The sequence below is a fragment of the Paramormyrops kingsleyae genome, chromosome 4, assembly GCF_048594095.1.
Source record: "Paramormyrops kingsleyae isolate MSU_618 chromosome 4, PKINGS_0.4, whole genome shotgun sequence".
Classification (NCBI taxonomy): domain Eukaryota; kingdom Metazoa; phylum Chordata; class Actinopteri; order Osteoglossiformes; family Mormyridae; genus Paramormyrops; species Paramormyrops kingsleyae.
The window spans coordinates 29,905,431-29,930,052 of record NC_132800.1 but is presented as its reverse complement, the minus strand read 5'-3'; the positions used below and the strand labels follow the sequence as shown (position 1 = coordinate 29,930,052).

General features: G+C 52.3%; 1 protein-coding gene across 3 annotated transcripts in view; it reads right to left on the bottom strand.

The window, feature by feature from the left end:
• LOC111834199 (zinc finger homeobox protein 4-like) overlaps positions 1-24,622 on the bottom strand; it is a 71,031-nt gene that overhangs the window by 35,732 nt on the left and 10,677 nt on the right. For all 3 annotated transcript variants that reach the window (XM_023793235.2, XM_023793236.2, XM_072711084.1), the window contains 3 exons: positions 15,062-17,475; positions 13,477-13,949; positions 1,753-1,984 (listed from right to left, as the gene is read on the bottom strand). In XM_023793235.2, the coding sequence (XP_023649003.2) occupies positions 1,753-1,984; positions 13,477-13,949; positions 15,062-17,429 (3,073 nt within the window). In that variant the 5' untranslated portion in view covers positions 17,430-17,475. The remainder of the gene's footprint in view (positions 1-1,752; positions 1,985-13,476; positions 13,950-15,061; positions 17,476-24,622) is intronic.

The window sequence follows — 24,622 nt, the reverse complement described above, 5'->3', positions numbered from 1 at the left end:
GCTCCTTATTCTCCAGTTATTTCATGTTGTAAACTGGGACACCTGTTGGTAATTATATTATTGCCATTACCACCTCTGCCGTCCCTAACACTGCACATACGATGCACTGCACATACACTGCACATACGATGCACTGCACATATACTGCACATACGATGCACTGCACATACACTGCACATACGATGCACTGCACATACACTGCACATACGATGCACTGCACATACACTGCACATACACTGCACATACGATGCACTGCACATACACTGCACATACGATGAAGAATAATAAGAAGAATGATGATAAAATGGTCAAATCTGGTTGCTCTAAATGACCTACTGGAGCACAACCAAAATACAAGCTGCTTCAGATCCTTTCATGGAAATTCACACGTGCACACATACACACAGGTTTGTAGTTATATCTTGCAAAGACTCTAATCCCAACATGACGACCTTAACCCCCACCCTGCCCTAACCTTAACCATAAGTACCCAAACAAAATAGAAGAATTTTAGTTTTTTGATTGCATTCACAGATTTTTATAAAACTGAGGTTATTGTTGTGGGGACCAAAAAAAAAAAATGTCCCCACAAGGTAAAAAGTTACAGGTTTTGAATGACACACACACACACACACAATTATTTTCACAAGAGGGGAGCGAGCAAAGCGCATCACCACCGCAGGAAACATAAAAACAATCCATGGCATCAGAAATAGCCTCTCAGTTTATCAACATGCCTCCATGTGCGTTTCCGATGGTGCTGCCTTCACCCCAGTAAGACCAATTAATCAGGGAGCTGAAAAAAGGTTAATCTTCAACAGGACGTATTTTGATAAGAATGAGTGTGGGAATGCAAAAAAGTCACTGAGAGCAGGAAATGACGGAAATACACACCTAAAACTTCTTATGAATGGAGAAGGAAAATGTGCAGAGGCGGACATTTCAGGTCCAGAATGTAAAAATCCAAACCAGGATTTTGTTTCAACCAACCTGCGACTGTGACTCTTTATATTCAACTGGTTGGTTGAAACAAGATCCTGGTTTGGATTTTTACTTTCTGGACCTGAAATTTCCACCTCTGAAAACGTATCATTTGGAGATTTGATAAGGGTGTCTCTTCTCAAATGTCCAGTGGTGATTCATCCCCCCGGGCCTCCCTCTTAGAGGGGTTTGGATGTAAACGCAGACGCGAGGTCGGATCGCCTGGGCGCGGAGCGTACGGGTGGCACCCCGGAGAGCAGCATGTGCTCTCAAGCAGACTGTCCTCCTCTTCTGGGTCCCCCGTATAAACAGGACACTTCGAGGGACAGCGAAGGTTTCGGCACTGGAATGTCATTCACGACGTGCTGGCGAGCTCAGCGAGCCGGGCCGGGCCGATTCGAGCCCCTGCTTAGGCCGGCACCACAGACGCTAGAGTGCTATACAACCGGGCCGACTGGACCTCATGTTTTACATCACCGGCCAAATCATAACTATTAATATCTTTTGTTTCTGAAAGTTATACAGACCGGTTACACATATTCGCCCCTGAGCACTGAAATGGAAGCCAAACCTGTCTGGTAAAGAAAAGCCACGTCAGAGTTCACTGGAAGAAGATGGATTTCACTGTGGGATCTTCCCAGTGCTTTCCTGCAGCCTCTGGGACGGCTCATGAAGACCCCGCGTGTTTACCGGGTACTCGCGTGTATCTCCTTTTTGGGAGATCAGGAGGCCCGTGAGGAAGGAGGTGGAGGAGGTGCAGCTCGCACTCACCGGACTGGCGGGGCAGGCGGTCGCTGACGACGAAGAGCTCTGCGAGGTCCTCGCTCTCCAGGCCGGCGCCCCGCCTGCGCAGCCGCAGCCGCCGCAGCCCGTCGGCCTGCTGGTGCCGCGGGGAGCGGAGGTGCTGCAGCAGGCCCAGCTTGGCGCGGGTGGAGAAATCGCAGAGAGTGCAGGAGTAGGTGCAGGAGTCCGGGTCCAGGGCGCTCTCCTGCTTCTGCAGGTGCTGTGGAGGAAGTCAGGGGAACATACATGCCTGTCAGACGGCGGATATGAGGGATCAGGAGGCATCAATGTGAGTGTGTGTGTGTGTGTGTGCGACTGTGTGTCTGATCGTGTGCGTGTCTGTGTGTGTGTGTGTCTCTTCATCGTGTGCCATCAACCATTATCAAACTCGGGTCCCATTAGGAGACCATCCCCAGCACTAGGAGAGGACAGTCTGTGTGCCTGTGTTTGTCTGTCTGTGTGACATTATCTGCAGCACTAGGAGAGGGCAGTCTGTGTTCCTGTGTTTCTCTGTCTGTGTGACATTATCTGCAGCACTAGGAGAGGACAGTCTGTGTGCCTGTGTTTGTCTGTCTGTGTGACATTATCTGCAGCACTAGGAGAGGGCAGTCTGTGTTCCTGTGTTTCTCTGTCTGTGTGACATTATCTGCAGCACTAGGAGAGGGCAGTCTGTGTTCCTGTGTTTCTCTGTCTGTGTGACATTATCTGCAGCACTAGGAGAGGACAGTCTGTGTTCCTGTGTTTCTCTGTCTGTGTGACATTATCTGCAGCACTAGGAGAGGACAGTCTGTGTTCCTGTGTTTCTCTGTCTGTGTGACATTATCTGCAGCACTAGGAGAGGACAGTCTGTGTTCCTGTGTTTCTCTGTCTGTGTGACATTATCTGCAGCACTAGGAGAGGACAGTCTGTGTGCCTGTGTTTCTCTGTCTGTGTGACATTATCTGCAGCACTAGGAGAGGACAGTCTGATAAAATGGCCGCTTCTCAGGGCAGAGCTGCCGGACTGCAAAGCGAGGATCTTCCTCATTTGGGAGAAATACGGACTAAGAACATAAGAACTATACAAACGAGAGGAGGCCATTCGGCCCATCGAGCTCGCTAGGGACAGAGCACTTTCTCTCCATGCAGACAACAAACGTAGAGGCATCTCATGCTCACCCGAAAGCGTGCACTCCCTGGTGGGGAGCGAGGTTCCCTCAAGCCCTCCCAATAATCCACAAAACCCAAACGGCACCAAGCCCTCCACTGGTCAGGGCGAGGCCCACCTCCGGGGCGAGGCCCACCTTTGGGGCGAGGCCCACCTCCAGAAATACGCGGCACCCAGAATTGTCCCGAGGCCTCAGTGAGCCACACACAAAGACACCGGCTACGGGAAATTAAAGCCCCGCGCGCTCAAACTAATTTACCTCAATTAGCCTGGTTTGAATGCCTGGTTTTATCCACGCTCACTGCCCCGAGTGGGTCAGCTGCTAGGAATAAGGTGCACTTAAGCTAGAGAAACACTTCTGAAGCTCGAGATGAATCAACTCAAGCCATTCATCAACCCACTAATGCTGGGCGGGGTCGCTGGGGGCTGGGGGCACGGGGCAGGGGGCAGGGCACAATGCAGGGGCACATCTGGGACAGGATGCCAGCCTATCGTGAAATATACACACAGCCCAATTAGACACTGATCAGCCTGAGGGGTTTCTGGACTGCAGGAAGCTATAGTACCATTCTTAAGACAGAAAGAGGCTGGACCATGTAGGACAAATATTTATGGAGTGCAGTTTATAAAGAATGAGATATTTGATTTATTTATTAAAACAATATTTTATTAAATGAATATATATAGTCCCACCCACAGGACACACTAATTAACAGCAAATAAAAGAACAATACAGTTTTTGTTCAGGCCCCGCCTCCTCGTGAGGTCCAGGCCACGCCTCCTCGTGAGGTCCAGGCCCCGCCTCCTCGTGAGGTCCAGGCCACGCCTCCTCGTGAGGTCCAGGCCACGCCTCCTCGTGAGGTCCAGGCCACGCCTCCTCGTGGGTCTCAGTCTGTCTACACCACACACGCTCCCCCTCATGACCCCCCCGTCAAATGTGTTGGAACAGCGGGTGTCCGCAGCCAATCGTGTGGCACAGCAGGGGCCAGCGTCCAGGCGGGGACCCTCCGCAGTGTCACTGTGACCCACCCCCCCGCCAGCCAAGCAGAACACATCGAGAGAGAGGGAGAGAGAGAGTGCCCCCAGTGCTGGACGGATAATGAACAATGCAGCAAAGACAAAGGCAGAAACGGTGCCCCCATTATGGGGCTTTCAACGGGAACACAATGATGCTTTCTTGGTGGGGGGGTGCTGAGGGGGCGCGAGAAGGCCGGCAGGTGTGGCCCCACTCCCAGAAAAGGCCACGGCCTGTTAGAGTGTCAGGGATTAGCAGCGTCATGGCACTAGCACACCCCCCACCACCAACCCCCTCTCCGTTAGGGGCGTCCGGGGGCCACTGAAAGAGCCCAAGTTTTAATTAAGTCGGAGTTGTCAGTGGGAGAGGGAGGGGAGACGGCTTCCTGGCACTTCTCCAGGGTAATTAATTACTGCTATCTTTGTTTCTTTGCGAGGCCAAGGAAGGCTTCCGCAGACAAGCTGGGCTGGCGGGGTGGGGGGGTGGGGTCTCTGAGGAACAGCCGGAAGTCCAGGGGGGGTCCGCAGGCCGGACCGGCAGAGCGGCGCTCACAGAAACCTCACCGCGTCGGTGAAAAGCTCGGGGCGGGAACGCCCCAGAATGCTCCAGCGGGTTGTCCGGAGAAACGACATCCGGCACAAGATAACAGGAGAACAGCTAAATCCGACAGTGAAGGATGCCGAGGTGCCAGATTTACAGGCCGGTCACATCACTGCAGCTGACTCCAGGGTGATGTGACGTGACACTGCTTGTCCCACTGGATACCCCGTCACCACACTGCCTATGGTGGGGGCTTTGGCTCCTCCCCCTTTCTCCCAGCATTCACTAGGTTTCCTCTGGGTCCTCCCGCAGTCCAAAGACACCCACACTTCGTCCCATTTGCTCCACCAAGCACACACTTACACACTACCATACTTGGGGGGTGCATTCTGACGCTCCAAGTATCCAAGGGTGTCCCATTCCTCAAGTAAGCCAAGTGCAGCGCACTTAACGTCTACCTCATCCACACTTTGCCAAATACTGTGGTCTGCATCGATGACGACTAATGTTCCCATTTAACACGAAGAAGTCTGCTGGCCTAACTGAGCGCAACTTGCCTCCTAAGAAGTTTCAGTTTCAGTGTGTATAACGAATGTTCACGCAGCGTAGGCTACAGTGAAGGACAACCCCAAGCACAATTAACACACATGACAACATAGCTGTAGCGTGTTTCCTGTTCACCTCTTCAGATATCAAGTGTGTCCCATTGTCTCCTTGAGCTCTGTACATACACTTACGCACTTTGCGTCTTACGTCAACATACCTCACCTCCGCGCGTAGTATCTTGGTGCACTTGCACTTAAGTGAGGTAAATGGGATGAGCACCCCCCTAAGCGTGCGAGTTTGTCTGTGCCCCGTGATGGACAGAGACCCCAGCCAGTGTGCAGCCCTGCATGCTGGGGACAGGCCCCAGGGACACCCAGTCCCGGTTCAGCAGCTGGAAGATGGGTAGCTGGGTGGTATGTTAATAAGTGTAGGTAAACCCAGCATTCCTCCCAGAGCCGCCCCCCCCTCCCCCCGCGCCAGAGACGCAGCCATACCCGAACGGACGCTTGAAGTCCAGAACCAGAACATCATGTGTCCAGGAGGGGGTTCAGATACTGAGACAATTTCTACGCTCAGTATTACAGCGGCACAAAGAAAATTATCCTCAATTACTGTTTGGAGGGCAGCCAAAAGTATAGCAACCCCAATCTCCCCCCCCCCCCCCCGGGACTAATCATCTAATATGATGGTTTGTTCCAGGATGTCTCTCTGCATGCCAGGATACTCCCACCCCCATGACAGAGACACCCCCCCTCCCCACAAACACACACAGATTTGTAATTCTAACATTGCGGGGACTCACCGTTCATATCGATAGGAAAACTCTAATCCCAACATGACGACCTTAACCCCTACCCAGCCCTAACCTTAACCATACGTAACCACAGGTTACTGGCATTTTTAGTTTTTGATTGCAGTCACAGATCTTTGTGGGGACCCAAAAATGGCCCCACAATGTCAAAAAAAAATCAGGTTTTATTACAATGTCGGGGACATTTGGTCCCCGCAAAGTAACATAAACTTAATCCCCCCCGACACACACACACACACACACACACACACACACAGGGTGAGTCTGTGAAGGCCTCACCATCGAGCGGGGATTTAGGGACGGCAGGGTGGAGCACAGGAAAGGGGCAGAACCATTCAGATCCTCACGGGGGGGGGGGGGTTCTTTCACACTGGGATATGCTTCCTAGCTTTTCAACACGCACACAGAAGTTGTGCGACTGCCTTAGAAAAACAATTTAAGAAAATTCCTTTGGAAGAGTTTCTGGGCCAGCTGGGGGGGGCACATGTGCGCCGTCTTTGTCCTGACAGGAACTGACTGAAGACAGATGAAGGCCCTGTGCGGACGGCAGCTCCGCTCATTAACAGAGGAATGAAAAGCAGCCCGCTGAAGTTACAGGAAGCAGCTTATCCCCATGGACGTGTGGCGGGACTCTGCCATTTCTGTGCCTCCCCCACAGCACCCTGGTTCAGCCCACGCATCACCAACCGAATCACCACCGCATCACCTCCCGAATCACCACCGCATCACCTCCCGAATCACCACCGCATCACCACCCGAATCACCACCGCATCACCACCCGAATCACCACCACATCACCACCCGAATCACCACCACATCACCTCCCGAATCACCACCGCATCACCACCCGAATCACCACCGCATCACCACCCGAATCACCACCCGAATCACCCCGAATCACCACCGCATCACCTACCGCATCACTACCCGAATCACCACCGCATCACCACCCGAATCACCACCGCATCACCTCCCGAATCACCCCCGCATCACCTCCCGAATCACCCCCGCATCACCTCCCGAATCACCCCCTGCATCACCTCCCGAATCACCACCGCATCACCTCCCGAATCACCCCACATAGCACTTCCTGCAGCACCCCCTGAATCCCAAATCACCCCCGTAGCCCCCCACAGCACAGCACGCAGCACCCAGCATGCCCCAAACACAACTGAAAACTGACACAACAGTCATGTTGCCCCTTAAAATACTTTGCATACTTCAAACCCGCTTGCCATTATCTGGGAGCTGCACAAACTGCAAAGTCAGTCAAGACAACTGGCATCACAGAGGCAATTCTTTCAAGTTTCTTTTTCCCTATACTTGTATCTAATCGTCTCGAAATGCAAACCGTGTGTGAAGCAGCTGACCCATTCAAAAAGTGATTAATGATTAATAAATAAAAAAAAAACTAATTTGTCGATTGTGACTAAAAGTTCTGCAGTAAATGAGCGTGACAGCAAACTGCTGCATCGCCAACCCGACATTCCTAAGCGCACTCTACATTTGTGACATGAAGAAAATTTAATGGCACGTAAGGCAGAGACCATCTCATGTAAGTTTAATTACGAATTATAATTACAGCCGTGCAGATCAGTGCAGGTCGCTGGGACGGGCCCGCCAAAGTCGCACACAGCACCTCCCTGTGGGCAGCATGAGCGCTGCAGGGTGGCGCGGTCACGTGGCTGGAGACGCCGTCGGTCGCATTGCCATGGTCGCAGCTCGTCTCCATGACGACCCCAGGGAAGGTCAGGGAACACCCGCCTGGGTCCGGGATACTGGGAACCATGAACATCACATCGGCCCCCTTCTCCCTGCCTTTTCACGCCAGCTGCGCACAAGTTAAAGCCCATTTTTGGCACTTTAAATAAGAGACAAGAACAATCCATCCATATCAAACTAACAGATCAAAATCAGGAGTAGTTAGGGTGATTAAAAATGGACACCATGCCTGACTTGCTTTTCACCGGCAAGGCTAATATATCGCGTTTTTGGGCTCTTTTCTCGCTTGGTCCCAGCTTTGCAGACAGCAAAGCAGCTCCTTCCACTGCCAGCCCTGCAGCCAGTGTCCATTTGACTTGGGAAATGCTCACTGGCTTTACCTGAAACATCAAGCAAGCCACGTTTGCCCAGCGGTGAACCTTGCAGTTACCAGCACAAGATCAACTAGTGCAACTACTGTCTTTTCCCTCAAGTATCAAAATGGGCTGAACAACTAATCAACAATAAACTTATTTTAACTTATTCTCCTTTTTAAAGGGTGTACTTTGGTGTTTCAGCCATGAACCCTTTCACTGTAATTCCACAGTCACTGGCAGTGCACACCAAAGCCATTTCCAGCCTGACAGTGACCCAAATAGTAAATTTTATATAAATATAAAATATATAAAAAAAATTCATCCAGACAAGAAAAAAGATAAATGAACTTATTTAAACGGATACAGGCACTACTGATGAAGTCACTCTCCAGCATAGGTGAGGTTCACCCAGTCCACATTCCAGTGGCCACTTTGAAGATTACTGGAATGTTTTCTTTCTTTTCTTGTCCGTGTGGTTCTGTGTGCGTCTGTGTGTGTGTGTTGGGGGGGGTCCTTCCCAATAAAACGATATGCACTCATACAGCACAAGAAAAAGACAGGTTTACTCTAACCAAGAGTCATTTAAACACTGACACTACATACCGGATCCATGTAAGAAAGGGTGGGTTGACTCACCGGAAGGTTTTAACATGGCTTTTATTACTCAAACGTACGGTATTAAACGTAACAAGCTAAACAAGTGCGTTGAAATTCATAAGTATAATCCTAAAGAAGTAAGAGTGGTTTCTATTGGGTCTATTTCATGGTATTAAGGATTATGCTCCTGCTGAAGTGTAATCCTACAGAGGCTGAGTATAGAAAATCCTGTTCCGCTTCAAATCCTAGCCTGAGTACCTAATGTTCCAAATCAATTACGGCGGTAATACTTCATACATCCCACGTTAACAGATCAGTTAAAAAAAAAAAAAAAAAAAAAAGATCAGCTTGTCAAGGTCGCATGTCAATTATTGGATATGCGGCCGCCCAGCAGGCAGGAGCAGTGGATATGTGGGAAGGCAGGAGCAGTGGGTATGCGGCCGCCCAGCAGGCAGGAGCAGTGGATATGTGGGAAGGCAGGAGCAGTGGGTATGCGGCCGCCCAGCAGGCAGGAGCAGTGGGTATGCGGCCGCCCAGCAGGCAGGAGCAGTGGATATGTGGGAAGGCAGGAGCAGTGGGTATGCGGCCGCCCAGCAGGCAGGAGCAGTGGGTATGCGGGAAGGTAGGAGCAGTGGGTATGCGGCCGCCCAGCAGGCAGGAGCAGTGGGTATGCGGGAAGGCAGGAGCAGTGGGTATGCGGCCGCCCAGCAGGCAGGAGCAGTGGGTATGCGGGAAGGCAGGAGCAGTGGGTATGCGGCCGCCCAGCAGGCAGGAGCAGTGGGTATGTGGGAAGGTAGGAGCATGAGAGGTCAGCAAGCGTCGAAACTTGAAGCACATGAACGTCACTGAGGCTTCGACACACCACCTATGTATATGCAGAAATTTTAGGGTTGATAAACTGGGCCGAATGTACGGAAGGGGGGGGAAACGTAGCAATGTCATCTCTTTCCCGGAGGGAGGGGCTACTGGGGACCATGCAAAATCCAGTTTCACTTCATACCCGACCGTCAGCCTGCCTCACAGACTAGACGGGATCCCTATGTGACCCCTTGAGATTAGGAAGCCAGAAAAAGCCCCCAGGCCTAACCAAACAGAGTCACATGACAAGAGTGACGGGGGGCAATGACGGAGAGGAGGATGAGGCAGGACGAGCCAACATCACCACAAAACACCAATCAGGGTTTCAGAGCTTAGCCGTCCCGGGCCATACCCGCTTAAGGTTTCAGAGCTCGACCGTCCCGGGCCATACCCACTTAAGGTTTCGGTTGTTCGGTCATCCCGGGCCATACCCGCAAAGGGTTCCAGAGCTTGGCCGTCCCGGGCCATACCCGCTTAAGGTTTCGGAGTTCGGTCATCCCGGGCCATACCCGCAAAGGGTTCCAGAGCTTGGCCGTCCCGGGCCATACCCGCTTAAGGTTTCGGAGTTCGGTCATCCCGGGCCATACCCGCAAAGGGTTCCAGAGCTTGGCCGTCCCGGGCCATACCCGCTTAAGGTTTCGAAGTTCGGTCATCCCGGGCCATACCCGCAAAGGGTTCCAGAGCTTGGCCGTCCCGGGCCATACCCGCTTAAGGTTTCGGAGTTCGGTCATCCCGGGCCATACCCGCAAAGGGTTCCAGAGCTTGGCCGTCCCGGGCCATACCCGCTTAAGGTTTCGGAGTTCGGTCATCCCGGGCCATACCCGCAAAGGGTTCCAGAGCTTGGCCGTCCCGGGCCATACCCGCTTAAGGTTTCGGAGTTCGGTCATCCCGGGCCATACCCGCAAAGGGTTCCAGAGCTTGGCCGTCCCGGGCCATACCCGCTTAAGGTTTCGGAGTTCGGTCATCCCGGGCCATACCCGCAAAGGGTTCCAGAGCTTGGCCGTCCCGGGCCATACCCGCTTAAGGTTTTGGAGTTCGGTCATCCCGGGCCATACCCGCAAAGGGTTCCAGAGCTTGGCCATCCCAGGCCATACAAGCTTAAGGTTCTGGATTTCAGTTTCCCCAGCCATGTTCGCTTAAGGTTTCACAGCTTGGCCGTCCCGGGCTGTGGCTGCTTAAGGTTTCTGCCACTGTCCTATAAACTCCTTCATTAAACATGCGACGAGGCAGCTCTGAGCTGCTGAATTATTTCTGTACTAATTCTTTGGGGGGGGGGGGTGGTCATTAAGTGGGTAAAGATGGGGGAGGGTGATTCAGGACACCAGGCTCAGCACAAATAAGGTGACAAGTTGATAAAGTGAGATGTTAAAATTAGACAGAAGTTAGGGCCAAGGATCTGGTCGGTATCCAGGCTGAAGACGTCCTCAGCCCTCCCCTGCTTATCCCCCCTTACCTGCATACTCGCTCCTGCCCCCTGACCCCCACCGCCTGTCTACGCCTTCCGCCCCCCCCAGTCCATGCACACAGACGGATCAGCCCTCCCCTGCTTATCCCCCCTTACCTGCATACCCGCTCCTGCCCCCTGACCCCCACCGCCTGTCTACGCCTTCCGCCCCCCCCAGTCCATGCACACAGACGGATCAGCCCTCCCCTGCTTATCCCCCCTTACCTGCATACTCGCTCCTGCCCCCTGACCCCCACCGCCTGTCTACGCCTTCTGCCCCCCCCAGTCCATGCACACAGACGGATCAGCCCTCCCCCACATGGACAATAAGACTGTCTATTTGCCCCTCTGCCTGGCCAGAATAGGACTAAAATCCCCCCCCACCCTGGCCTTTACGACACATGTACACTTTGTGTGTGCTAAGACCCCCCCCCCCCCCGGAGGAAGGGAGAATAAAAGTCAAATATGCAAACAAGCAACGAGATGCAGACCGCCTGCTGGTAGGTCACTAGGAAAGGGGAGGGGGCCTGCAAAAAGGGGGGGAGGGGGCGGCCAATGGTATGGGATGGGTGTGCGGCAGTTACCATGCCCCCCTGGGGGGCAGCCAGCTGAAGAACAGGTGTGGCGAGCCATTCGAGCTCCTCGGCGCAGAGACCAACGCGCCAAGCCTGAACATTCCTGGTTTTAAATGACCCGAGCACCTGCACTAATCCTCCTGTTAAAGAAACAAATATTTCCTGTGTTTACTGAGCGCTGCAGAAACTTTGAATAGTCTTGACAGATTTACATGACTCTACATGCAGTGACAGTGTTTATTATTATTTAAAAAAAATTACTTTCATTCTCCCAACTGTAGGCAGCAGAGTGGAGACCATAGATTGCACCATAACTGACTCTCACAGACGTTATATCCCACAATGCACTGCACATCGCTTACCATGAGCAAATAAAGAACAATGATCTGGTGTTAATTTATTGTTCAATACAATTATGAATAGGCTATTACAATTACCACCTGGCTTACACAACAGGTTTATTCAAAAGAAGTAATATATTTTCAGAGCTGGATTTGTTACTGCATTTCTTTTGCGGTATTTTAAGCTCCTTCCTAACAGGTATGAAAGCACAGCAACTGTCAGGTCAAAGGTCGCGGCTGCTGATCTCCGTGCCGGTCGCCATTACCCAGCACCAACAGCTGCTTCCAAAACAGACCTGACTCACGGTCGGCAACACCGGTCCATAACCAGGTTACTGACACTCGTCCGGTGTCAAGCAGGTGACCGATTTTCGATTTCACCGCCAGAGCAGAGGCCCGCCTCATTCCCACGGCTTAAGAAGAGACTACAGCACTTAACCCCTCAGCACAGGGGCAGAATCTTCCGGTATCCGTTTAATTTGAGTAAAACCGCTCCGTTTTTCTCCCCATCCTTAAGCAGCGAACAAAGGAGCCACATACGAATCTCACTAAACAGCCCAGGCCATGTTTGTAGGGTGATTTTGGCACTTAAATCACCATAAATCGTTAAAAGCCCCCCCCCCTCCCCAATTCTTTACTACTATGTATATAATATGAGCTGCTTTCAGTCCCCTGTGAAAGGCATCAGGGGGCCCATCTGCACAGCACATTTTAAGGGTGGGAGGGGGTTAACGGCAACTTGCGGGGGCAGCCTCTTGCCCCCCGTATTTACACTCCCCCCGGGACTCAAGCCCCCGGCAGGCCAGGGCGCGTGGAATAACGGGGACGCCGTTCAGGACGGTCTATAGCCCCGTGCTATTAGTATTATTACTACTAATAATAAATTAATACATTATATTCCTGGACTTTCACACATAAATCTCAAAAATGAACAGGACACTTCGATTGTTCCCAGACAATGTACATGCAGTGTAAGATATTATAGATATCAAAACCACAGCTTTGTTAAATAACGTCTTCTTATTGGTGCAGAAATGTCACATGGCCGCGTAACATTTCTGTATTAATGCACTTTAACGTTTTAACGTTTTATTAAACGTGTGTTTTAAAACCCAAACCCGTCTCTTGACGGTTTCTATGGTAACTTAACGGACTCCCCACTTCCAATGAGTAACCAGACCAGATGTTCTATCCTTATAGGGACTATACTTATAAGAGCACATTGGAACTTCCTTGTGCCCAAACTGCACTGCCCCCGAAGAACCTAATGGCAGCCATCAGAGTAATAAACCTGCCGATACCGACCATCTTGCATCAAACGGCGAGCCTGTGCCCAAGGTCCCAGGCTCGGCCAGCAGGGGGCAGTCAAACACGGCACTCCGACCCCCCTGCCCCCGACACGAATGGATATGCCGCGCCGGATCTTGATTCCCGGTTGGGATGATTTTTATCCCTGCGGACGGAGAGACATGCTCGCTGCGGGTTCGTGAGAGCACAGTACCCTCGCTTATTCGGAGCTGCATCTTCTCTCTGCTCCAAGTCAGGCTGTCAAGGCATTTGAAGGCTTATTACCTCCAAGAATGCAGGGACCCGGTCCCGCCTTTTGGATTATCCTTCATTATTCGAGACACAACAGTGCTTCTCTGTGTGCTCCGGGCGCATGGAGTCTGCGCAAACCATGGCTGCACAGTGGTTTTTCTGTGCAGACGGTTCCAGAAACTAGTCCCCCCCTCCAGGAAGCCATCCCAATGCCCCACCCACCTTGTAGAGCCTGAAGCCGGCCTCGTGCTGTGCCCCCACTGCATGCTGTCGCATCTTCTCCACGCTGCTGGCTTGGTGGTCGCATGCGTTGCACCTGAGATGCATAGGGGCAGCGGCGTCGAGGGCCTTGGTCCTCCAGCAGCCCGGCTCGCCGCCCTCACGCATGTGTGCTGCCAGCCGGTGCCGCTGCACGTGGCGCTCTGTCTTGCAGTGCAGCTGGAAGTTGGCGCGCAGCTGCGTGCCATAGCCGCAGAGCGTGCACTGGTGCAGCTCGCCCACGCTGACGTGCCACTCGGCCTCGGGCAGGGCGCGCTCAGCGGCGGCATGCGCCCCCAGAGCCTCCAGGCTGTCCGAGGTGAAACAGCCGCACACAACGCAGTGGAAGAGTTTCAGCCGTGGGTCCGTGGTGACGGAGGGCTCCGCCCCCAGCGGACGGGCACAGGCGCGCTCTTCCTGCGACGGCTCGCTGCTCGCTGCGGGAGGGAAGCCAGCAGGACATGGAGAAAAAGGAACGAAGAAAGAAAGGCAGATTATAAAGGGCGTAAAGGGACAGTAGAAAAATATGCGAAGAGTCTCATGTGCACTACATCACGGCCACTATTATAGTGTATTATCATAATACAATACTTACTCCTCTTAGTTCATATTTTAAATTCTCATGATGTTTATTCTCATTCAGAGTCAATGCGTAGAATAATTACTTAAATTTCGATTGATTGAATCCATGTAAAAAAAGGCCAGTTTTATGTCTGCTGTAAGAAGCCAGAACACCCAGAGGTGGGTCATCATCAGTTTGCTTCAGAGCCAGAGAAAAATCTAATCAATCAAAAAAAGGGCACAAAATATCCGCCTGTAGACAGAACCTAGCAGGAGTCGTTACGTGACCATTCCGAGCATTTCCATATTTAGCAGCAGCAAAGCAGTGCATCATGGGAAATACTGTAAAAATGGCAGTGATTTAGAACATGAACCAGAGAGGGAAAAAAAACACTCGCCAAATTACGGCACGCAGACTCTGTACTGGAGCCAGAAAGCAATAATCTGTCATTAGCCTATTCCCATGGGAAATAAGCTCACTGCAAGTGAGATTTACTTTTTCTGTGAGAACATCAAAACGAACAATTAAAAAAAATAATGTTACATGTCAGTATCGCAGAGAAAGCAGAACGTATCTAATAATATCCATTAAAACTGTAATAATAGGCATTAGAGATGCACTGCTCTACCATGATGTTTCTACCTGAGAAATTCCTCCACCATGAATGGAATCATAAATATAATAAAACAATAACAAGACAACAATAACAAAAACAAGACAAAAAGAATAATAATGACAGCTAATTATATGCATTATTATTATTCCTGCAGTTTCGGACTTAATCACACTTCCAGAACACTGTAACATTGTATCCTAGTTCTGAGTGTGATTGAGCTAATTTCAGGACCAATAAATCACTGACTGCTACCTGCACTCCTTTTAGACCCAACTTTAGCACAAAAAATGAAGAACTTCATCAATCTCCTTCACCAGCACGTACTGCGACCAGGAGACCAGTGTCCGGCACAGAAGGGGGGGGGGGCTTACCAAGGCCAGAGGACAGCCCCAGGGCCAGGCTCGACTCTGCCTGCAAGGGGCCCACCAGCGCGTGCTGCTCAGCCAGGTTCTCCAGCTTAACAGCGGCGAGGCCCAGGTTCTGGGCCAGGTAGTACTGGTAGAGCTCGACCTCAGCGGGTGCCAGGCCCACGTGCAGCCCATGCTGCATCTGCTTGATGTTCTGCTGCAGCAACAGCACGTTGTGCATGTGCTTCTCGCTGGTCATGTGGATGCGCAGGTTGCGGGCCACACCCGTCTCGTAGTCGCACAGCTCACAGCGCCACGCTGGCTTCTGTTTCAGCCGGGCAGGCGGTGAGGGGGCAGGTGCAGGGGTGGGGGAAGGGGAGGTGGGCCGGGCGCATGTGGCGGTGGTGTCGATGGTGCCACCCCCCTGTAGCGTCTGAACGTTGTTCAGGTGCTTGTCGGATTGCATGTGGATGCTCAGGTTGCCCTTGGTGGTTGTAGAGTAGTTGCAGACGTCGCAGCGGAAGGGCTTGTAGCCGCAGGTGTAGCTCTCGCCACGCGCCAGCCGGGGATGCGGCTGCCCACTGCCGCAGTAGGCACAGGAGTCGCCAGACTCTGGGTGCTTCTCCTTCATGTGGGTCTCCAGCGTTTGCTGGTACTTGTAGTGCCAGTTGCACTTGGGGCACTTGAGCGTCTTGCAGGAGTTGCGCGAGTGCATCATGGTCATGTGACCGCCCAGGGAGCGAGACGAGCCCAGCACGGTGTCGCATTTGGGGCATTCGACGCCGCCGCCGGGGGAATGGCCCCCTGCACAGGGGCCGTGAAGTGGAGGGGTGGGGCTCCTGTCTTCTGTCCGCGGGGGGTGGCTGGAATGAGATGGCGTGGCGCCCTCTTGCCGACTCCCAGGGTCGCCGTAATCCCTGTCGCTACCGCTTTGGCTGTCGCTGCTGTCGGCCAAGGCAGGCGGCACTCCGCTCCTCTCCGCATCGTCAGCACCAACCGCGGGAGACGCAGACTCTCTCCTGCCACTTTTTGGCACGTGGCTCGCTAAGGGGGAAATGCTTTGGTTTAAGACAGAGAAGTCGCCGCTGCCACCTTCCGGGTCGCCGATCCCGCCGTCGTCGTCCTCGTTCTCATCTCGGGGCTCGCTTTTGACGCTGAACGAGCCATCAGAAAATGGTGTGGCGCCCTCCACTGGCCGTTCGCAGCCACCCTCCAGCCTGACGGGAGAGCGAGCCACAGAACCGGACAGGTCGGTGGGGCCCGTCTCCGTACGTCTGGTGGGACTCGCGCTTCCCTTCAGGACAGCTAAGCTGGCCGACAGGGACTCGCCATTTTCCAAACGAACTGTGCTCCACAGGCCATTAACTCGGGAATCAGGACTAAGCAGGTTGGCAGTGGGGAAACGGGGCAGGCCAGCGTTTGGTTTTTTTGGTTCTAGAAAGCTTAAGAGGGGCTCCTTGTCTTTGCCAATGCCCTGAATGATGGCAGAGACATTCCTATTGGAGAGGAGCTTTAACTCCTCCTCAGTGAGCACCATGCGGTGGTCGTGTGCAGCATGGCTCACGAACGACCGCACGTAGCCGAAAGACAGCCGGCACAGGAAACACATCAGGATGGGCTTTCTCTTGCCATCGCTGACACGGCCATCGAATCGGGACAGGTCCACGTCGCCGGGGACATCTGACACACAGGGGGTGGCGACGGCGGACAGATAGTCCTTATTACTCTTGTGCCGGAGGTCGTAGACGCGGAAGCTGTGCAACACGGGGCCGGCGGCCGTAAGCGCTGAGGTATCTGGGAAAGAGCGGTCAGGTGGGGGAGGTGCGGGCGCCGTGGCGATGTGAAACGTGTCGATGATCTGCGGGAATACCGACACGGACGCCAGGGCCCCGGCAGAAGGTGCTGGAGTTGGGAAAGCAGCCAGAGAAAAGAGGCCCATGCGTGGGGCAGCAGTTCCGGAGTCCTCGAGGATGAAGGCGGAGCCGTCGGCCTGGTAGACGATCTCCCCCGGCAGGTTCTCCACATCGCCGTCCTCCGGCTCGCTGGTCCCGCTTCCATCACCATCCTCGGGTTGGACGCGCCGTGATGCCAGGCAGTGGTGCTCCATATAGCACCGTAAGCTTGGGAAAGCACTCAAGCATTCGCCGCATGAGATCTCTGTCGGCGAGGCGGGCTGGGCCCCGGCGGCTTCGTCGCCGTCTGGCCCGCATGCGCCGACCGCCCGCCTCCCGGCCGCTCTCAGACTGACATCCGTGGGGCCACCCTCCGCGCCCAGCTCCATCCCACCGCCTTTTTCCGCGAGGTCATTATCGTGACAAGTGGCCTGGCATGGCTCTGAGAGGCTCCGCCCATTTTGCTGCCTTGACATAGAAGGGGAATCACCGGTTTCCATGGCAATCACGACATGGGGATCTCATTTCATCCCACCTGTCAGGGACCTGAACACAAAAAGAAACAGAAAACAAGGTTATATGTGTGTGTGTTTAAAAAATGCTACAGAAATATCACGCGGACGTCCAGTGGCTCATTACCGAACTGCACACGTCCGTGCGACAGCTTTATGACAGCGTGATTTAGGAAGTGATGCGTATGCTGAATTCTGAAACACTGAAATATAAGGTTAAATCAATAAGTCATTAGGTTGCTGGCTCCAACAGATGTCGTCGCGTTGCCTATAAATGATATGACGGCCAGTCGCTTAACGGGCCCTAAATTACATCACTCGGCGAGATTAGAAAGTCGCAGCTTGGGGCCCCCGCGGGGGCGGGTCATGGCAAGGAGCCGCGAGAGGGGGGGGTTCACGTCCCAGGCCCGCGTGTGCCGCCGTGATCATTCAGCTTTGGTTACTGTTGTGATTGCTGGCGTCCCTGAATGAGGAGGCAGGCACTTTACACAGCTTCACTCCTACTCTTACAGGATACATGTTACAGGCTCTCAGTCTCCCACACACACACACACACACACACACACACACACACACACACACACACACATATTCATATTTGTGTGGAGACTCTCCATTTATTTCTATGGGGAAAAACCCTAATCCCCACAATAACAACCGTAACCCCTACCCAGCCCTAACCTTAACCATAAGTAACCAAAGAGAGTGTGAGACTTTTGCCGTTTTTAGTTTTTTGACTGCAGTCACAGATTTTTGTAAAACTGATGTTCCCCTCGCGGGGACCGAAAAGGTGGCCCCCACAACGTCAAAATAACAGGTTTTTAATCACACTGTGTAATAAATACATGCCCCTCCCAGACACGCTCAGCCGGGGCCCATGACAGTCAGCAGGAGCACTTCACCGTTAATGAAACCAGATTTCTGAAGCTTTTTGATGTTGCGACACATATTAAATAACTGTGCGCTTCTTGTAGCTGCCCTGCCTTTCAAATAAGGATCCAGCATGGATGAGACAACACTGTGTTTATTGCTGCCCATTTCACACCTCCAACACAAAAAGAGCCCCCCCCCCGCCGCCACTATTCATTACCTCAGCATGATAAGAAACTGATCCGCGAAGACAAAGGCAGAAGAAAAAAATTAAAACGATCACTACTCTTCTTTGAAGGGGGGGGGGGGGGCGACCGACGGTTGCCGTGGCACCAAGTAAATCAGCTTACCTCACATCGTCCCCCGGACATGTCTCTGAGGTTCCCAGTGGGTCTTTATTAAGTGCCTCTAATTACGATTCTGTCCCACGCTCGGACCCCGCACGGCACGGAGAGCAGTCCGGCTTAATTACCGCACTCACTTACACCCCAGAGGAGGAAGACAAAGGGCAGAGCGTCACCCAGAAAGAAGAAAAAAAAAAAGGTCCGCGGCGTCCCGAATGCAGCGGCGGTACCACCAGCACAGGAGGCCTGACGCTGACCACCACGGGATGGCGGCCCAGTGGCCATGGAGATCCTACACATTTTCAGCCAGCTGCAGAGCATTTATCCCAAAGCGATGCGGGGGGTGGGGGGGCAGCTGCGCTGTGTCAGAGGTGACAGAGGATCTCGGCCTTCCGGTTAAGGCGCTTCCAGCAAGGGCAAACGGGGACGGGCCCCCCCCATCTGCAGAGGGACAACACCGGCCAACAGCAGGAGCCCAAGCCTTCAGGACCTCTAACAGGCATCGGAGGACTGAAACCAACACCAGAAATTAAGCTGGATTGATATAATAAACACAAGCTGCAGGCAGCGCTTGGAAAGGCACCATCTGAGTTTGAGGGGCTGCACCTTCCTGAGGCTGCATTCAAAGCCCGAATCCGTCACAGCGGGGCGACAGGGCCGTCCCATTTCGAAGGCTTTCTCAAATGCAGACTAGAAATGTGTTCTCCTTCAGCAGAGCTGCGAGGATGGATCCGTCGCAGCCCAACACATCCCAGGATTCTTTGCACAGAGGTAAAGTGGGCGTGTCCCGGCTAGGCGATAGGACAGGGGTGGGCAATCTTATGCACAAAGGTCCAGTGTGTGTGCAGGTTTTTAGGATAACATTTAGGTCAGCTGTTCAAACCCAGGTGTGAGGACTCCTCAGCCAATCAGTCCTCTAATTAGTAATCTAATTAGGGAGTTGCAGTGAAAACCCGCACACACACCGGCCCTTTGCGGATAAGATTGGCCACTCCTGCGACAGGAGCAGCTGGTAATGTAAATAGGACATTATCCAGAGGCCAGACCACTTGACGATGCTTTCTATTTGATCTTTGAAGAACGCAACCTACAAAGGGTATTAGAAGGTGCTGTGTAGCTCCTGCTCCTGTACTGCTCACAGCAGGACCTGGACAGTCACTGGAAGCTCAGTCTAGCTGCGCTTCTGCCAAGTCGACTCCTTGATAGCACATGTTTGTATTGTGTCGTTTACTTTGGACAAAAGCATCAGCTAAAGTTGTAAATATGAAAGGTAAATGCATTCTTATCGACACCATGGTATTTACCGGTTCGGCCTTCTGATGATCATTAACCAGAAGCAATCCTTGGTTAAACAGCACAATCGAAAAGTTGTTTTTCATTAATTTGAGGAATAGCTACAATTTTTTCCTTCTCTAATTGAATAAAACCATAGCTGGCTAAAGGAGAGGGCCACGGCCACTAATGGAGGGGAAAGGGGTGTGGCTACCCATGAGTGGGAGGGGGAAGGGGCGTGGCTACTTATGCAGAGAAGGGGGGTATGGTCACATGGAGGCATGTCCATTAGCCCTCAGATAGAGACTCAAACGTGGCTGTGGGATCTCAATACAAAATTCAAGACACACTTGCTCCACAACTGCATTACCTGCGACAGAAACCACACTCTTCAAGTCAAAACATTAACACATCAACTTTTGGAAGGAGGAGACAGATGCCCCGAAACTCTGGTTAAACCATGGTGTCTGACGGATGCCCTGGAACACCCTACACACGCTCTCGACTGGCGTGGGATTCCTACAGAGCAGCTCTGTGTCTCACTGACCCTCACTCTCCCTGGCCAGCCGATGAATGGGCAAAAACCTAAGTGATGACATCTTGGGATTTTGCAAGCACACATGAATATATATGCATACCTTTTGTGGGGACTCTCCCTTCATTTCTATGGGGAAGACTCTAATCCCAACATGGCAACCTTAACCCCTACCCAGCCCTAACCTTAACCATAAGTAACCAAACAAAATACAAGACTTTTTGGCATTTTTAGTTGTTTGACTGGACTTTATGTGATTTGATGCTGTCCTTCAGTTTTAAAAAAATACATATAACTGTGAAATACATATATAAAACTTAAGAGTGTGAAGTGGGACCAGATAAATACCTGCCATAATGCTACAAGGAAGGGAAGCTCATCGTGGTCCCCCTCCCACAGCTGAGCAACAGACCTGCTCGTGTGCTTCACTAGGAAGGGAGGGAAGCTCATCGTGGTCCCCCTCCCACAGCTGAGCAACAGACCTGCTCGTGTGCTTCACTAGGAAGGGAGGGAAGCTCATCGTGGTCCCCCTCCCACAGCTGAGCAACAGACCTGCTCGTGTGCTTCACTAGGAAGGGAGGGAAGCTCATCGTGGTCCCCCTCCCACAGCTGAGCAACAGACCTGCTCGTGTGCTTCACTAGGAAGGGAGGGAAGCTCATCGTGGTCCCCCTCCCACAGCTGAGCAACAGACCTGCTCGTGTGCTTCACTAGGAAGGGAGGGAAGCTCATCGTGGTCCTCCTCCCACAGCTGAGCAACAGACCTGCTCGTGTGCTTCACTAGGAAGGGAGGCTCATCACCCTCCCACAGCTGAACAGCAGGCCTGCTTGTGTGCTTCACTAGGAAGGGAGGCTCATCATCCTCCCACAGCTGAACAGCAGGCCTGCTTGTGTGCTTCACTAGGAAGGTAGGGGTCATTGAGTTCCCGCCCACCAGCTGAACAACAGGCCAGCTGGTGTGCTTCACTAGGAAGGCAGACTCATCACTGCCCCCCCCGCCCCGACTGCGTCACTGTAGCATTTAAATTTAATGGCACTAATTCCAAGGTAACCACGTCTGTCTCTCACCCTCACAGACACAGACATATCTGTTTCTTTTTTAATTAAGCTTATCTAGCCCGTCCTCCACATTCCTCAGATACTGGCTGCTATGTGGCTTCTGGACAGGACAGCAGAAAGCACTGCCTTTTCTGAGTGCTTTCGGGGAAAAAAAAAAAGAAGAGGCAGTTTTATTTATTTTCTCCGAAAGGGGCTGTCCCCCCTCTGACATCCTCCTCCCCCCTCCCCCCGGCCCGCACTCTCTCTCTGCCCCATTCAGGTTAAGAGTTACACACACACAGGCCTGGAGTGGGCCGTGAGTTTTTAAGGTGGCCCGTGCTGTGAGTGGCGGGGGAGGGGAGATAAAACGGCTCCCCTTGAACTCTGTCATGCTCCTGAAAGGCCGTCGCCCGCCTGGGCACAAAGCGCACTGCCGGCACGTCACAGCGAGTTAGGCAAAGACAAAGGCAAGGGCCCCATGCAGGAGCCACCAGCACCTAATCCCGGCACAGCGCTCAATGGACCCTCCCAGGTGTAATTATACTTGTTTATTTGTTGCCATGCAGAGCAGCCTGATGAAAAAGGTATTATCCAGACATGAAGCGCTTTCCAGGACTCACCCGGGTTTAATTCTTTATTGTCAAAAGGCAGGGAGAAAAGAGATTGGGGGTGGGGGGGTAATGCTGGATTTTTTTTCTCTTTTTTTTTTCTGGGATTCTCACTGACCCCTTTGTGCCCAGAGGTGTAACAGTAGATGCAGAAGATGAAAATCTCTCTGGTGCCACAAACGAGTTTCTGGGCCCTAATTTTCTGCAGACACCATATCATTACAATTGGGTGTGGTGGCCCTATTCAAGGAAGAGGTTCATTTGGTTCAGGAATTCTGTCGTACAAATTGCCTTTTCCACAAAATGGGCTGTTTTCCTTTAACTGCCTACTAAGATTTTTTTCTTCTTTTTTTTTAACGAAAACAGGGGAACAGACTGACGCTGGGAGCTCACACGTTGCCCACAAAGTATCATACCCTTGAACCTCGCCGGAGGGCATGGATACACGGTCATGTAAAAAGAGGCTAATTAAAGCTAGCCCATAATTCCCCCCCCCCCCCCCCCCCCACCCCCCAATCAGCAGCATCTGCGGCAGTAATGCCCCCCGACCAGAGTCCCCTCGTCAGGTATGTAATATTACACGCCTCTTTCAATTTAAGACCGAAACGCCAGAGTTTCTCCCTCCGTGGACAATCTGGAAACACTCTGAAGTTAATTACGCTGCGATTCAAAGGGGAGCCACACAAACAAAGGCCGTCTATGCCCAGACAATTATGCTGCATTAAGCAGCGCGGAGCTTCCTGCGGCTGATTCAGGATTCTTCTGTTACAGCTCCTCCACGGGCCGGGACGGGACGGGGGGATTAAGGAGAAGCACCCCGAAAGAAGGCATGACCGCCTCTCGCGGGACCGTCAGACCGGCCGTGGGGGCAGAGTGTAATTAAGTCTGAAACTGAGACCCGCCAGCAGAAAATAAAAGGTGTGTGTTTTAGGGACGACAGGAAAGGGCAGCGTTATGAGTGTGAGACAGGACAGTGGCCGAGGACGCAGGGGGGGGGAAAGAAGTGACAAAGAGACACTGACAAGATACCGAACAAGAGCCTGTTTGTTTTGTGTCAGGGACAGAGGATTCGCTACTCTTCTCAAATCGCTGCTTCTTAAGTTCCGGCTCTGGCACCAAAGATTGCTGGAACGTTAAAGGTATAAATTAATGTGTTAATTACGGCAAGACCCGGCATGAGGGGCAGGGAGCAGCTTTTGGTGAAAATCGCGCCCTCGCCTTCCTGAGCCAGAGGGCCTGGCAGCCGCGCCGGCTACTGTGTCATACCAGCCATCACGCACACCCGCTCCTCGACACCCGCCGCCCGCTCCCCTGGCGCCCACTTCCTGTCCGACTCTGTCCATTTCCTTAGGAACAGGGCCGCCCAACTAACAAGGCCGGAGCTGTGCCCGCAGGCCTCAACCCCCCCCCCCTCCCCACCACCACCAACAGACCAATCAACAATACGATTTGAGAACCGTTCGCAGATTTCATGCACGTTTCCGACAGGCGGACCGACAAACTCCGGCCCCGTCTTCAGCTGCTTTAAAGAGCACGTTGCTGCTGACTGCGTCAGGCCGTCTCCTCTTTCCCGGCTGTGCGTCTTACATCTGCAGAAGCATGTAACTGCAGCCTCTCAACAGTGTGTTAAAAAGCAGAGGTGCAAACAGCCCGTGTCTCATGTTTCCTAATCATCCTTTGTGGAGCCTTTGGAAAGTAGGATTAGTGAAAATGATCACAGTCAATTCCTTTTGATTTCCCTGTACTAAATTAATCCGGAGCCTGCAGTCAGGAAGGCGTACCACCCAGATGGGATTGGCCGTATCTTTTGCGAAACAAAACTTCCATTTTGTGTGCATGTGTGCACGTGAGTTTCTCTCCCCCGCTGTGACAAGTTTCCGGTGCCAACGTCTCCCACGCGGCAGATAACAGACGCTCCTTCCATATACCTGAAGGAGATGATTAGCGACACGAACTCGAACAAAAAGGCCGGACGTTTTAGCTAGAAGTGCCACAGACATCAGCTTTCGTTTTGAAAAAACGAAATGAGATGTGTTTTGAGGGCAGTCCTAGGTCATGACGTGTGTTCAACACCTACAGAAACAACAAAACACACAAACCTCCTCTACAAATGACAGTGGCGTGATAAAATACTGCCAAAGTGGCACCACAGCATATTAATATTAATTTCTGAAATATATTGAATATTAGACATTAACTACAAAAGGCACTATTACGTAACATCCAAGCGATGCCTGTAGTGCCATTTCTGACATACACTTCCAGCGGAGGCAGGAAGAGGTCCTCGCTTTGCGTTTCGGGGACACTTCAGGCCTCAGCCTGTAATTCCAGCCTTCCCTGTGTCCACATTCCAGAGAAGAACGTAACAGAAGAGAAAGAAAGGAAAATAACAGGCAAGTTTTACAGCCAGCTATCCTTCCATTATCACTATAAACATAATCACAGGACAGACACTCTCCGAGACATTCCGATAATGTTAGTAATGTTCAAACCCAAGGAGGAGGTGCAGAGGACGA